This window comes from Mixophyes fleayi, chromosome 12 (assembly GCF_038048845.1).
Source record: "Mixophyes fleayi isolate aMixFle1 chromosome 12, aMixFle1.hap1, whole genome shotgun sequence".
Taxonomy (NCBI): domain Eukaryota; kingdom Metazoa; phylum Chordata; class Amphibia; order Anura; family Limnodynastidae; genus Mixophyes; species Mixophyes fleayi.
Window position 1 is genome coordinate 62,937,164 of NC_134413.1, and position 16,739 is coordinate 62,953,902.

The 16,739-nt window shown below is 38.6% G+C and overlaps 1 protein-coding gene across 1 annotated transcript; it reads right to left on the reverse strand.

Moving 5' to 3' along the window:
- Positions 1 to 2,607: 2,607 nt before the first annotated feature.
- LOC142108419 (C-reactive protein-like) lies at positions 2,608 to 16,420 on the reverse strand. The gene is made up of 3 exons (XM_075192043.1): positions 16,314 to 16,420; positions 13,907 to 13,965; positions 2,608 to 3,849 (listed from the first exon to the last, which is right to left on the reverse strand). Exons 2-3 carry the CDS (start codon positions 13,959 to 13,961, stop codon positions 3,155 to 3,157), a joined length of 750 nt encoding a protein of 249 aa, XP_075048144.1. The 5' UTR covers positions 13,962 to 13,965; positions 16,314 to 16,420; the 3' UTR covers positions 2,608 to 3,154.
- Positions 16,421 to 16,739: the final 319 nt, after the last annotated feature.

The window sequence follows — 16,739 nt, forward strand, 5'->3', positions numbered from 1 at the left end:
GCTAAACTTTTCGAAGTACACGTATGAAACGGAACACCCCATATGGGGGACCTATCGATGTAGATGTCATTTGCAACGGAAATCCATGTAGTGAAATTATTCCAGATGTAAAGGGAACAAGTGAAAGGTGGACTCAATGTCCAGCATAGCCAAGAGCGCACCTTTACCAAACTCTAAAACGAAACCAAAAGTAGAGCGGACTCAAACGACTGGTAAATGACAGAGCTATGTTGGGGATCTATCCAGTCATCAACAGAACCACCAGCCAGGTTGACAGATGTTAGATTAGTCGATAATTACCCTGCGGCCTTCTATGGGATTATACTACCTGGGGATACTACTAAGTCATGAAAAGGGGGGTAAGGAAAAGGACCAATCATGCAACCTAAATGCACCCTCCTTGTCAACTGTTTTTACCAAAATGCCAAGTTAATATAGGCTGAACGTAAATTTTGAGCAACAGCTAAATATATAATGCCTTAAACAGGGAGGCGGAAACCACACACAAAACCTTGTTCTAAAAAGGATTCATGGGCAACATCAGGGAAACACACAGCCATCTCCCAAGTGCCGGAACATTGATTGGAAAATGTGCCTTAGTTGAAAGGAGCCCATCCAGCTCCCCGCCCTATACCGGCACCCGCAGAACTCCTAGAACAATCCTTAGCTGGGTGGGGACCGCGACAGTGGGCACAGGCTTGTCTATACTTAGAAGCCGCTCCCTTAGTGTATTCCGCGTTGTTAATTGTGAAGCACTTGTTCCTGGTTTGTAGGGGAGTACTGTGAAACCACTTAGAACTGCTAATAGATGGGGTGACACTGGTTGGACGCATAAGCGCCATCCAGATTTCCACGCCATTAAACCCAAGGTGCAGGCTCGCCTGACCACTTAGTTTGCACCTGAAACGCTCGTCATATATCCATCAAATCAATACTTCACCATTGATAAACATGTAATTTATCATGTCAAGTTAACGCCATATATCTGTGCATTCGGCAGGCCTGGTTTCATATACAGGGCCGCGAACATTCAAAAACCAGTCAGCCAAATGTGGAGTGATTTTTAACCTTCCTCACCAATAACGCCCCCCATTCCCATGCCGTCATGAGGTCTTGTCTATCCATATGAATATGTCAAACATATCCACATAAATGCCCTTCCTAATATTGTCTTTTGTGCTAAATCTAATGCCCTACATAAGCACCGTTTTAGCGCACTTCTTCATGTCTCCTCCCCGCTCACATAGCTGGGCTTCTGTGTGCCTAGTTAACCAAGGAACATTTTCGCCTAGAAAATGTGTGTGCAGCAGTTTCATGAGCTTGCGCGTGTTCTACTTCCCATCCAAAAAGTCCTCACTAGTGCTAGCTATAAGATGGTTATTGTAATGTGTTGTGGATGTGCCATATTCATCATGCTCACCAGATGTGTGCACTACTAATCTCCCATCAAGAAGGTCAACCATTTCATGCAGAGCAGGAGGTGTGTCACTGCATCCAGATTACCATGCAGGATGACCCGCAAGCACTTGAAAAGTTGCCATCCGGTACATTTTCTTGTAGTCATGGTACCCGTGGTGCTAGACAAGGGGACCTGTTAACATCAGGTGTATGCCGCACTAACAGTCAGGGCAATCTTAACAATATTATGGACCCCCGGGCAAAGCAGTGCACCGGGGCCCCTACATATATATGTATATATATAGTTATAGATGTATAGAGATACAGATATATATATATATATATATATATATATATATATATATATATATATAGAGAGAGAGAGAGATAGATAGATGTACTTGCTCAGTGACCCTTGAAGGTTTTTTTAGCAGGTTTTTTCTTTTGCAGGATTATTTATTCTAATTAAGAGCCCTGCCTATGGGGCCCCCTTGCCCGTGTGGCCCCCAAGCACCTGCCCATTGTGCCCAATGGAAAAGATGACCCTGCTAACAGTAGCAGCTGAATGGATCGTTGGGGTGTATTAGACTGCATGGGAGATGAGGTTCCTAACACAAAACCCGGGCCCGGATGTCACCTTGACTCCTAGCATTCCAAGGTGCACAGACAGGAGTCAAAAGTAGAGGGATCATGCAGACACGAGTCCCAAGCCAGAGCAGAGGGAGCTGGAGGAGTCAGAAGGGGATAGTAGGGGTGGAGGGATGGTATGGGGCTAACCACTTTGTAGAGGTGGTGAGGGGAAGGGGTGCATATAGTAACTAAAAGCAAATACATTTTTAAAATTGTGTCAAATTGTATTGACTTTGACTAATGGTACCTATTAGCTTAGATCACTCAGTTTGAAAATATTCATCCCTCCTGATGTTTTGATTTGGTTTGTTGTATATGGATGGGTGATGGGAGGGAACGGTGGATTATGTCTCCTTCCCCTGTATTTGCCTCCCCTTTCTGTCTCCTCTCCATTTCTTTGAGCAGGTTCCTCTCTTTCTCTTTTTCTTCTTCCTTGTCCTTTGTTTCATTGTATTTAATCTTCAAAAATTACTTTATTAATGAATTTATATATTTATTCATGAATTTATACTACTTGATTTGTGTTATTTTAATTGTAAATTATCTAGATGAATATAAAGACCAAGAGGGAGAGATACGGGTAATCAAATTTATTTATTTTAATATATATTATTTGTATATGTAGTTATGGGATTGTCATTAAGTTCTTTTATTGTGATACAATCAAGTTCAAATAAATCATCATCAGTGAGGAATACATTTCATTCTATTTGATCTTCAAAACTGACTTTACTAATGAAGTTATTTATTCATAAATTTATAGTACTTGATTTATTTTATTTTCATTGTAAACGATTTAGGTAAATTATAAGACCAGGGGGTAAATGTATCAAGCTGAGAGTTTTCCGGTGGGTTTGAAAAACCAATCAGATTCTAGCTGTCATTTATTTAGTGCATTCTACAAAATGACAGCTAGAATCTGATTGGTTGCTATAGGCAACATCTCCACTTTTCAAACCTGCCGGCAAACTCTCAGCTTGATACATTTACCCCCAGGAGGGAGAGATGCAGTTAATCAAATTTGTTTGTGATTTTTAATATATTTTCTTAGCTCAAGTAGATATGGAATTGTCATTAAGTTTTTTTTATTGTGATACATATAATATGAATGACAATTAAGTTAATATTAATCATCAGTGAGGAATTTAGTGATCACATATTGTTTATCTTCATTGCATTGAGTATATAAGGTGTTTGTGTACCCCCAATGCTTACATTGAAGCTTGGGCTGAACTAATACATCCCCTTTTATCTCAAACTTTAGAGATCTCCAATTAATCAAATTTCCATTGTAATCATCAGACATGACCTTTTGTATGTCTTCTGGTTTCAAAATATAATCCCACATGTTGACATCACTTATTTCGCCAGAAAACGACTGATTAATATCAAAACCACCCCCAAATGAGTCTTGCTCCTGTCCTAGAATGATACGTGTTCCAGGACCAATAGAAAATCCTTTGCTTGAATATCTTCTGGGGTGGAGCTTTCCGTTGATCCATAGTTGGACCACTCCAGTATCCGAGTCCCAAGATACACAGGTGTGTTTCCAGTCTAGAACCTCGGGATCTGTCTTGATATTGTTTTCATCCTGATTTATATACACATAACAGGAGGCTGGTGGGTTTGGATAGATAAGAAAAGTGTTGTCCTTTCCTGAGCCAGACATTGCCAAGGAAAAAAGACTATAGGTACGTGAAAGGTCAGTGTATGATTGGAGGCAAACAGTAACCTTCTGTAATGGCTTTTCTATTTCAGGTTTCAAGATCACATGAGCTATTGCAGTTGGTTTTGGAAAGAGGAAAACCTTGTTGCCCAAATCTAGAAAAAAATAAAATACATGCAAAAGGTTATATTACCGTTACACACCAATGCTTTCATATACACCATGATACATCTGGCCACCATTTTATCTATATACATTAAACTCTAACATAATAAAACTTGTTTAAAATAACTAAAAACATTAATGGAATAGTTAAATGCTTGAAACATGACTATTTTGTTTTTCATTTAGACTGCACTGTGCAAAACTCCATATTTGTACTAAAAACACCAATAGGTTGTATATAAATAAGCTTAAAATGCTAATATTTTGTGACTTGTGTTCATTATAAGGAATCACTGATCTGAGATGGAACGATGGTGGGATATAAAGATTTCTGTCCTTTCTCTTTCTCATGTGAGTTAACAACCATGCAGGCAGCGTTACTATCCGGAAGTAATGACGCCATGTAACGTGTTTCTCCACCCCTAGGTGGCTTTTTCGTCAGAGATAGAATTTGTTAGTGTAGCTTGAGTACCTTATATCGGAACTCCAGATGGTATATCGTCAATCAAAATAAGGGCATTGTTATGCATTGGACAATTGACTGGGATGAGATAAGGCTGCCATGAACTTTGTGTGTTTTAACATCATCCACTCACTAGGGACAAATATCTTGAGTATAATCACATAAGGTGGATTCTATCTCATTTCTGTGGCATCTATACTAGAAATAGCCTGCCAATTTTTCTTGGTCCAATAGGATTTTTTGGTGTCCTCTATACATATCTAATACTGTGTACATCACATATTTGCCAACTCTCCCGGAATGTCCGGGAGACTCCCGAATTCTGGGTGGGTCTCACGGCCTCCCGGGAGAGTATGACAGTCTCCCGCATCTGCCCAATTCCTAGTGAAGTGGGCAGAATAAAATCCAAAAGGCTGCGATTCACAGAGAATCGCTGCAATCGGCGCCCCCGCCCCCGGACCGAGCAATAATGCAGCTGAGGACTTTGAAGGGCCCCCTGGATGCCCGAGGCCCCTGGGCTGTAGCCCAGTTAGACCTCGGGTTAATCTGGCCCTGTCTGAGGGGCATATTGAGAATTAAGGCATTTTTTTTCTCTGCTTTATCCACCAAAGGAATTAAGAATCTGGATACTTGCATGAGCTCATGTGATTAGAAGCATAATACCTGCAGGCAATGTTTCTATACCGGTATAGCTAGTTTATACAGTGTACAAGTCTTGGACAATACTATGTGTTTTTAAGTATATTTATAAGTATTTTTTTTTCTCTTTGCATGTTGATTTTAATTGGATTTATTAGATATACATATACTATACAAGTGCTTCCATCTACATATATTTTTCTCTTGATGATTTAAAGAGTAATGCCTATTGGAAGCAGCAGTTATAGTTAGGCATATTATAATATATGTCAAAGCTTTGTACTACTTGATATCATATAGCACCTTATTTAGTTCCTTCATGATGGACAATATAACATATGATCATTCATTTACATTGAAACTGTCATGAGGTAGTTCCTTGATCTGGGACTTAAAGAATTGAACCATTGCTATTTAAATAATATACACACTGTCTTTGTAGCACAAAAAATATTCTGACGTGTTATTTCTTTTTTTCTTTTTTTATTAAACCCATCATCTTGTGTATCAAGCTGCTTTTTTTTTCAGTAATTTAAAATTGCCGCAAATTGCGAGGGATAACCAGTGATTTTAAGTGCAAAATAGCCATATGTATTGACCAGTGATTTTGTCTTTCCAAAATGCAATCTCTGGAGATATGTGTCGATTTTAAAACACTTATCTCTCCCATGTTATAGTCAAACTCGTCGGAGATTAAACACAAACTCGCCGGAGTTTCAACAGAAATTGAAACCCGTCCGAGACTGAACAGGAATAAAAGCTATCTGGTCAATGTTAATATAACAGGAGGCACAATGGAAGTTTAAAGAAAGCATGTTATTTGTTGTAGAGGGGCAAAAATTATTATTAATTTTCTTACAGGGGAGAAAATATTTTCTGAATAATTTAGTGGGCCATATTTAAATAATGATTACATGTAAGGATTTTTTTTAATTATATTACATTAGCTTAATATTTCATCACCAGTGAGGCAATATTTATATTTTCATGATGTAATGACACTTAATATTTCCTGATAGGGACACCATTAAAAGTACATACTTGTGGCACTACAAGTGTCAGCATGCGCATGAGCACTTGTCGTGTCACAAGTATGTAGTTTAAATGGTGTCCCCATCAGGAAATATTAACATCATGAGAAAAAAAATATTGCCCCTCTGGTAATTAGAAGGTAAGCCATTATAGTAAAATAAAAATAAAAATACATATATTAATTACAGAAATTTGCACCCATCATGTGTAGGTGTTGAATGCATCTAAAGCCTCTTACTATTCTGTAATGTATTTTGCACTTGAATTTTGCACCTTATCTGTCTCTTGAAGTGCAAGAGGCTGCAGGTGTTAGATACACGCATCTTAAAATAATGGTGCAATTTGAGCATATGGGCACTGCAACACATGTTGCAAAATGTACAAAATTGCAACATTCTGAAGCATTTACATCCAAATCTAATTAAACAAATGTAAATAGTTAGATGAATACAAATGTTGCACAGAAAGGCCAGCCACCAATGCCTGTTTTTGTCAGAGGATGATAATGCAGATGGCTAAGAATAGCCACAGGCACTTTACTCTCACGCAGCTACAATAATTATTCTGCTACATTAAGTATCAACTGTTCCCTACACCTCTTTTTTATTGCAAAAATTGATCCTGGCCTATCTTTACCTTCTGTTCCACTTCATTGCAATTATTTTTTGTGTCATGATCCACTCAATGTATATTAATAAGTAATAAGTTGGTGCTTTATAACTAAAAGATAATAATAATCATGTAGCACATACTGTAGACATATTAAAAGAATTACATATATGTGCACAACTAATTTATTTGTAAAATAGTTTGTAACCCGTAAGCTAATTTAGAAACATTTTTGCCCCTCTAAAACATAAAGCATGCTTTATTAAAACTCCAATTGTGCCTCCTGTTATATTAACATTGCCCTGTGTTTGCCAATCTCGCCTATAGAAAGCAGCGTGTTGTATCTGGCAATTTTTAATTCAAACTTGGCCAACTTTGCAAAATCGCAGCTTCATATGTTTGGCGATTTGTATAGCTAGAGTGCCAAAATGTCGGGACTGCGATTTGTAGTGATATATAGAATGGCAATTTTGAAAGAAACACTTCTCTGGTGATTTTACATCAAATCGCAGTTTAGCAAATCGGCGATTTTAAACTGACCCGAGAAAATCACTGGAAATGGAAGCTCGCAGCTTGGGCAGCACGGTAGCTCAGTGGTTAGCACTTCGGCCTTACAGCACTGGGGTCATGAGTTCCATTCCCGACCATGGTCTTATCTGTGAGGAGTTTGTATGTTCTCCCCGTGTTTGCGTGGGTTTCCTCCGGGTGCTCCGGTTTCCTCCCACACTGCAAAAACATACTGGTAGTTTAATTGGCTGCTGACAAAATTGACCCTAGTCTGTCTGTGTGTGTATGTTAGGGAATTTAGACTGTAAGCTCCAATGGGGCAGGGACAATGTGAGTGAGTTCTCTGTACAGCGCTGCGGAATTAGTTGCGCTATATAAATAAATGGTGATGATGATACATGTACTCCCTATTGTCCTTAAGATGGAAGTGTGGAACAGTCATAGCCGGATTAAGGGGGGGGCACAGGGGGAACGTGTCCCGGGCCCCCCTCTCTTCGAGGGCCCCCCGCCGCCGCGCGCATAACTTCTACTGATTTTTTTTTTTTTTTTAAACTTTTCCTTGTAGCGGCGGTGGCGGCGGAAGGGGGGGAGGGGTTCGGGGCTCCCTTCGTTGGTGGGGGGAGCCGGGTAGTAAAAAAAAAAAAAAAAAGATACACTACTCACCTCACCGCGGCGCTGGCGTCCCTTCTCCTCCTCCTCCTCCCTCCTCTCTGCACTGTTGATACTGAATGACAGGCGTGACGTCATCAAGTCACGCCTGTCATTCAGTGAGGAGCAGCGCGGAGAGGACCAGGAAAGAAAAAAGAAGACAGAAGAGAGGAGAAGAATGAAGCTAACAGAAAGGTAAGTAAAAAAAAAGGGAATAACGCAGAAAGGCACTATGGAGGAAATAGGAAAGAAGAGAGGCACAGTATGGAGGAAATAGGGAAGAAGAGAGGCACAGTATGGAGGAAATAGGGAAGAAGAGAGGCACAGTATGGAGGAAATAGGAAAGAAGAGAGGCACAGTATGGAGGAAATAGGGAAGAAGAGAGGCACAGTATGGAGGAAATAGGAAAGAAGAGAGGCACAGTATGGAGGAAATAGGAAAGAAGAGAGGCACAGTATGGAGGAAATAGGAAAGAAGAGAGGCACAGTATGGAGGAAAAAGGGGGAGAATAGGCACAGTATGGAGGAAAAAGGGGGAGAAGAAAGGCACAGTATGGAGGAAAAAGGGGGAGAGGAGAGGCACACTATGGGGGAAAAAGGGGGAGAGGAGAGGCACACTATGGGGAAAAAGGGGGAGAAGAGAGGCACACTATGGGGGAAAAAGGGGGAGAAGAGAGGCACAGTAAGGAAAAAGGGGGAGAGGCACAGCATGAGAAAAAAGGGGGGAGAAAGGCACAGTATAAGAAAAAAGGGTGAGAGACACAGCATGAGGAAAAAGGGGGGGAGAGACACAATAGTGGGGACAATTAATTTAAGATGGGGTGGTTTGGGGAGAATGAGGTCCCTTTATTAAATGTGCCTATGAATTATTTAATGGCAGTGACGGTTGCGGGAAATAGGTATATTTCTGAAATGTAAATACTATTAATTTATTGCTGGGGCTGTTTGTAGGGAGGGAAATAGGTTTATTTATTAAATGTGAATACTATTATTTTAATCCTGGGGCTGGAGGAAGGCCTAATTATTAATCATGGGTGGTACTGATTTAACGCCGGGGGTGGCTGTAATTTTCTAAATGTACCCATTTTTTTTCTCCAAATAGGGCCCCTAACATTCCAGGATCCAGACAAGCCGCAACTAAAGAAACCTGCAGCACAGGTGGTGAAAGTGAGAAGAACAGGTAGGAGAGAGCAGCAAAGTCTGTGAAATGTTGTGATTCTAGTGGGACAATCCCAATTTTTGGTGACCGTTCAATGGTGTACACAACAATGCAGTTTTTTTGTCTGTAGGAGGGTGGCCTGGCCATGCCCAGTGATGCATTATCAATGGTATTTTAATTTGCGGTATAACTGCTAGTTTTAATGTGCATTATAAATTTTATTTTTAAAGTGCGGTATCATTGCTAGTTTTAGCGTGTGGTATCATTGCTAGTTTTAGTGTACATTATCAATGGTATTTTTAATGTGTGATATCATTGCTAGTTTTAATGTGTGGTGTCAATACCCATTTTAATGTGGTGTTTTGATGATTGTTTTAATGTACAGTATTTTAGTTTGTGGAAGCAATGATTTTTCTTATGCAGACAACCTAAGCGAGCCCTCTGGGAGAGCTGTAAGTGTCATACTGTGGGCTGTACGTGATATAATGCAGGATGTGTCACTATGCCCTTAATTTTAGATCTTAGGGGCCCCCCTGTCTTAAGTGCCCCGGGCCCCCCGAAGCCTTAATCCAGCTCTGGGAACAGTGAGTTATTAGGTGACAATGTGATGAATCAATGTTCGAATATTGTTAGTGAAAATAGATAAATCTGTTTAATATATACCAACACAGTTGCAAAAAACTCAATATCATTAAGCATAAGATAAATAAAGTAAGGCTTCAAATGTCACATATGTTCTACAACAGGTAAAGCAACATGTTCAGAGATCAGATCAAAACAATTCAAACAAAGGAGGATCTAAATTTATACATCTAAGTATAATCCATATATTGATCCTTCAAAAAATTATGTTTAGATCAAGTCCATTAAATTTTACAAGGATAGATGTTCCTGTTATTTCAAAGTCTTTTATCCTTGTATTAAAAGGAGTTATTGCACACTTCCAGCTAAAAGGACAATAGTTGTCAGTTATAAGAGGGTTAGAGGACACATGCAAAAATAATATTTTATTTTGTTGGGAAAAAAATATTCAAATTGAGATTTAATATGTGAATCCGGCACATTTAAGAAGGCACTCACAGAGAATAGTGGATTCTAAGTTTAGGACTATACTTTTAAGGGGGCATCCTTAATATATTCTAGATGCACTTTATATAGGAATGAACATTTCATGCTGCATTTAGAGCAACTTAATAAAAACTTGTAAAGACACAAAAGTAAAATATAAAACTATAGTCCTGATGTCCTCCCATTCCTATAATTAACTTAGGATATACATGAGGTTTATCTTGGTAGCATTCTAAGTGACAAAATAGAAAATATTGATGTCCTTAATGTAATAGATAAACATTTAAGTGAAGTTTTCAAACATATTTCCAGTTGGTTTTGCAATCATGCAGAAGTAATTACTGATTGATTTTTCTTGTACTATTTCCCAGCATTGGGAAGTTAGCATGAACCTGTGAATGTGCTAGGTGAATAAACAAGGCACATTTGTGCAAATAGAAAAGCTATATGCGCTCACATGTTTTATTATATTGCAAATTCCATTTGGTTAGGCTGTTTATACTGCTTTACATGTCAAAAACACACCCAGTGCCCAAATTCATGTGAGGTGTGGTACAGTAGATGTGGTGATTAAAATCAGAAAAAATGGGCCTTACATGGCTCGAATGTTCCTGGATTTGATCCTACCATGGCAACACTGCTGTAGTACTAGGAGGTGTTGCTTAGTTCTCAGTGACCTAGCCTCACAATTAAGGTCATCACATCCACAGTCATTGCAGCCATGTATATACACATGAAAAGTCACCTCTTGAATTAATTGATGTTAAAAATAAACAACCGGATCATTAATTAAATCAGCACAGGTAACTATAGTAGTAAAATTTGTTGAGGAGCAGAACTTTTTGTATTATGGGTCATTGTGATGTAGCCATTATCTATGTGTAAGGTTCTAAAAGTTGAATAAAAGTTTTTTACTGATATAAATAAATGTAAATACAACTCACTTATATGTGCAATTTTTTTACCAGCAAGTTTTCAGTCTCTTTAAAATGAAACTAAAATTGATAGTCTCTTTTCCATAAGGTTGTCTTATAACGTAGTGTTCCCTTAGCAACATCATGGGGGGAGATTTTATGGTTGTCATTGCAAAAAATGTATCTCTTTCCTGGAATGGTTTGTTTTGTGCTTCTTGGCAGGAGAGTGTAACCTGATCTCTGAGTCTGAGCCAATCAGTCATGAAGTTCCTCTGTGGTTAAGTGATAGTAGAGGAAGGAGTGGGTGGGGTTTTATGATATGAACATTTCAAAGCCTCTCTGCTCACTGCATCATATGTCATGTGACTGTGGTCACCATGGTAATTGCATGACATTTAAACTGTAAATCATTACTTGAATCAAAACCCTAAGGAAAAATTAAGAACTCATGCATCTTCCTACAGATAATCAGAGTGAATTTTTAGAGAAACACACCTCTAATGTTTTCCGATGAGGTCTATCCTGCATATGCTGTTTCTATTTTCTTTGCTGTTCCAGTCTCAAGTTGACAACTGTTTGTACTTTTCTCCCTCTGATGACAAAGCTAGGCTTGGTTGTCTCAGTGGCATTTCTTAATTAGGTTTTTTTAACAGTCCTTTTGCATTTATGTGCACACCATGCATCACAGACAGACAGGATTAAATTACTGAATTATTGATTGGGCAATACTGGGTATTTTGCCTTCTGATACGCAAACCTCTGTAGGAGGAAGAAGGTTGCTTATGGCAATATCTGCAGCGGCTAGGAAATCGATCCTCCATATGTGGATCCAGATCTCCCCTCCAACACTCGATCTATTTAAAGAAAAGATGTACTTTCTCCTGAGAATGGACTGGCTAGAGGCTTCTCTCCAGAAGAGTACTCTAAGTCGCAAATTTTTTGAGACTTTGGGAAAGCTATAATAATATCCTACCCTCCCAACTACGAAATCAACTTTATGAATGCTTTCACCAGACACTGTGGTATGAAACAAGGGTATTTCTTCGAGACCCTCCAATTTTTGTATGAGATGATAGGGCGGGCCTGTCCTCTTCCTCTGGTTTCTCCGCACCCTGATGATGGGTTGGGGGAGAGGAAGCTGTAATGTCGTGTCTGCTCCTCTGATTGGGGGATGGTGGCATATTTATTTTCTTCATTAATGTTATCATTATTGCAGTTTTGCCTTGTTCCATGTTACAAACCTATAATATATTAATATCGGGCACATATATCTTAGAACGCCTGTGTCATGGTGTCGTTAAACCTCCTCAAGTGGTACCCATAAAAGATGTAACAATATTTATGTACATGTATATTGACTGTATTTACAATTGAATGTTTCTCTTCCTTTATGAAACAAACAGTATTGTATGATTGATGTCTGAATATCTTCAATAAAAATGTTTTGGAAAAAAAAATTACTGAACCAAAATGTCAAAACTAATACGGTAATGTTTAAAAATGGTAGTGGGACAAATTGAGTTACTAAGGAAAAATTTGCTAGTACAGTTGGAAAGAAGCTTATTTTAAATAGCTCCAGAGTGTATGAGAGGTTGTATATAGTTGTATGAAGTAGGAAATACATTTAACAGCAGCATAGCAAGTATTCTACAATGTAAGCTCTCATGGGGAGGGTCCTCTACGAAGTGTCTCATGTACGTCCAGTCTGTCTTCCTTGGTTGTCCGTCTCATGTCTGGTGCTGAATTGTTTCTGTATGTGATGTGATTTGTTCTGTTAATTGCATCCATGCATTCATTATTCTGCTGTGTACCCATGTACCTGTTTTTATGTATGTGATATTTCTACTACTATGTCAGGCGCTATGGAAACTGTGGCACCATATAAATACTGTAAGTGATAATAATAATAAAAATAATAACTATAATAATAATAGTAATAGTAATAATAATAATAATAATAATAATAATAATAATAATAATAATAATAATAATATATCCAGAAGTCAGCAGTTGGAATATTCTTCACTGCAGTTTACGCCATGCCCCATAATGTCACCATTATTCTCTATTTCCTTCAGTCAGAAAAGTTTGATAATAATCTACCTAATGGGTACAAATTAATAAGATAAGTAAGTAAAATGTTGCAATAAGATGTATGGATATAAATCTCTATGTTTTAGTGATTTACAGGTAGCCCATGATCAGGCTTAGGGATGGGAGCGCTACAATTTAAAGTTATTTTTTAAGTCCTTACCTCCGCATTGGTGCCTCATTGTTCCTTTTTTCTGCCCCTCAAACCTCCATGTATCCGGTTATCTAACCTACTGGCACAGACCAAGAAGAGCATACACACAATAGTGTATTTCAAAGAATATATTGGCTTAGTGCCAGCTTATGTTGTAAGCCCTTAATGATTATTAATGACATGGTCCACATCCTCTAATTTGCTTATCTACACCCTACGCAGAAAAATATGCTCAAAGTGTCTCTACAACAATATTTATATTTGGGGGAACTTTTCAAGTATCACCCCAGGAGCAGATCTAGGGCTAGATTTACTAAGCTGAGGGTTTGAAAAAGTGGGGATGTTGCCTATAGCAACCAATCAGATTTTAGCTTTCTACAAAATGACAGCTAGAATCGGATTGGTTGCTATGGGCAACATCCCCACTTTTTCATATCCACAGCTTAGTAAATCTAGCCCCTAGACTTTTTCTTGGAGGGGGAGGCATTTAGCAGAACCTTATCACCTCAAGCACATTAGTGGATAGTTCCAGACATTCACCAAAGTCTGGAATCTTGCCAGTGCTATGCACCAAACATTGTGTAACTGGGCGTGGGAATCATTATCAGCTGTAGATCAAAAAGTCAGATATATCTGTGATTATTGTGACACATGAAAATTTCAAAAGCTCAGAATAGTGAAAAAGGACTTGGAAATATATGGAAAAGATAATATTGTGCTCTAGCAATTTCCTACATGTAAAATGTAGCTGGAACATACTGTACCTTGCTGTGCAACAGATCCTGTGATGAGCATCAACAACATGACGTATAGCTCCATGATCCTGAATAAAACACATATTTAGTAAAAATGGCTGAGTCTCTGCTAGTCAACATATTGGCAACTACAATGCTTTTAAGCAATAATATATCTACAGAGTGAGAACTTTTTATGCCTTTCATTCGGCAAACTGACCACTCGATGCTAAAGACTTTGGCTATTGAGTTGGCTGTGCAATAACAACTTAACCAGATTTATCCTCCAGACCTCAAAAACATTTAACAATGCCATTTGGCTAAATAAATGGTCCCTGATTCATCAACGAACGCAAATCCTGATACATGCCGTATTTCATGTAATATTGCTCTGCACGTGCTCAGAAATAGACTGTACGCCAGTGGACGCAAGAACATCCAATTAATCTTTGAATGCAAAGGATACTTTCGACAACCTATCATTTCTTGGGTAGAATGGGGTGTGGAAGGGGTCAAGGTACAATAAGGGCTAGCCAAGGTCAAGCACACATAGCAGCGTCTGATTCAAGCTTTGGGCATCTCTAAAGTGCATGTTCTTGAGTCTCTTGCACCGGCTACAGGTCTGGTGTAAGTGCCAAGTGTGCATGCTAGAGCATGTGTTTGCAATCAGGAGTAATTGTAAAAATATATATTATATACAGTAGAGATCAATAACATTATGACAAATGTATTTTATTGGGGGGAATTATATTTTTAATATTTTTTCTTTAATGACTAATTATTAACAGGTGACTATAATTGAATATATATTTCTTTATTTGCGTCTACCTAGGACATTATATTGCACATATGTACTGTACGTATCTTACAGTGAATTGTGCCTATCTCAATACGGCGAGTGCCGCATATGCAGAGCATACCTAGACCCATTATTCAACATGAGACGTTTTTTCAGAACCGCTTTAAGTTGAATACAGACATGCGTATGCCCGAATTCCATGCATTTTTTTTAAAAAAAAACCCATAAAGTGTGGAGGAGCATTTAATTCTAGTAAATTGTAAGTGGCTTTTTTTTACAGCATTTTTACATAGTCTACAGGGCTCATTGTGCTGTGGATGCCTGGGGATGATGGTGCTTGTAGTTCATGCTCTGGCAGCCACGGTTATGCTGGCTCTTGTAGTGTTACAAGCAGCAGTATACCCAGGCACGTTAAGTCTGTCAGGGATTCTTTGGACCTGTAGGTCATCATGAAAAAATGTTTAAATATACATTTTGCTACAAGTATTACCCCACACCCACCACCCCAAGGTGTGGGATGAGCTGTAGAGCTTTCAATGTTGGGTTGTTTTCTCATGGGGGGGGGCACACTTTTTTTCAGGCCCTATCCCCCTTGGAATTCAACCCTGTGCTGAATATGCAAGGCCTGAGTCTCACTATGGTAGGGGGATGTCATGCTGCGGGTTTCCCTGCTTTAGTGGCACCAGCCATGCATGGAATAGTCTTGTGCTCCTCATTGTTTTCTCAGCCATCCCTTTCAAGAGACAAAGAGAACCTAATCAGGGGTAATTATGATTTAGGTTGAAAAATATTATTGCTTTGCTTCCTGGCTCCAGCAAACCTCTCCCTTCCCAATCCCCTTCTGCAGTCGCTGTTTCCAAACTCATTAAATATAAGTGAAAGCACACATTGATAAATAATCCTGTACCTCCCCCTGTAGTCTTTGATTCTCATTTATGGTTTGCTGCATTATATGCTGAGTCAGATGCCTCTCACAATGCTTTTAACTGAAAAAAGAAGTGCTATAGCTGCAGACTAATGCTTTAGCTGGAGGGGTCAGCGAGCCACCAGCCAATCAGAGCCAATTAGATAGTGCTGCTAATAGTCACCATCAACACCAGGCTTAAAAGATATCTTGGTAAACATTCATTCACATTAGGGGATTCTTGTCCACACTTTAGGTGGGACTTAGGATACATATTCACAGAATAGGAGCTTTTTTTTGCCATTTACCATCATAAAGGAGGTACAAGACACAAAATAGTTTAAAACTTCTAAACTATATTGACAGAAAACCTTCACTCTCTCACCAAATTTTCTAACCACAAGTAAACTGCTATAAACACTACCAAATTGCTGGCCACCAAAAGACACGTGTTTCTAGCAGTTAGAAATCAGGTCAGGAAAATGTATACATTTACAAAACAACAATAAATATTAAACTAGCACTTGAAAAGGCTGAGCTAATGTATCTATCTCTACAAATATGTTTTACCACAGTTTCCCTAAATGTACAATATCTATTTCTGCTGTCATTAGTAGACTTTCTAGTTTTAGTTTAGTGCACAATTGTCTTCTTAAGACCTTAAACAAAACCTATGACATTTCTAAATGCCAGACAGTATTTATAATGCCATTTGCCTTTGTCTGTTGTATTACCTCTGTCTCTCCTTATGTCGATGGTCTGAATACAATCTATTTCGTAGCCTCTTCTTAGTTCTCTGTGCAATCTACACGGTAGGCTTGTTTATATACCCTAGACTTATTGTCAGCCTGCCAATAAAGTTTAAGTGTTGCAACGGATCTGCTAGAATTGTCCAAGTAACTGACATAAAAAAAACTTCTTATGACAGAATGAAACTTAATGGAAATACAGACTCATCATGATAATAACTTGAATATTTAGAGAATGTACGGGAGGGTTTTTTAAATAAATATTGAATTCAGTAATTTTGTCATTTTTCTGTCAGACCAGATATCTCAAACAATATGCAATCCGAACAATTTCACCTATCAGAACCACATCTATAATGTCTGGCTTCTCAGTCAGTTTAACATGTGAATTTAAAACCACAGCTTAATACA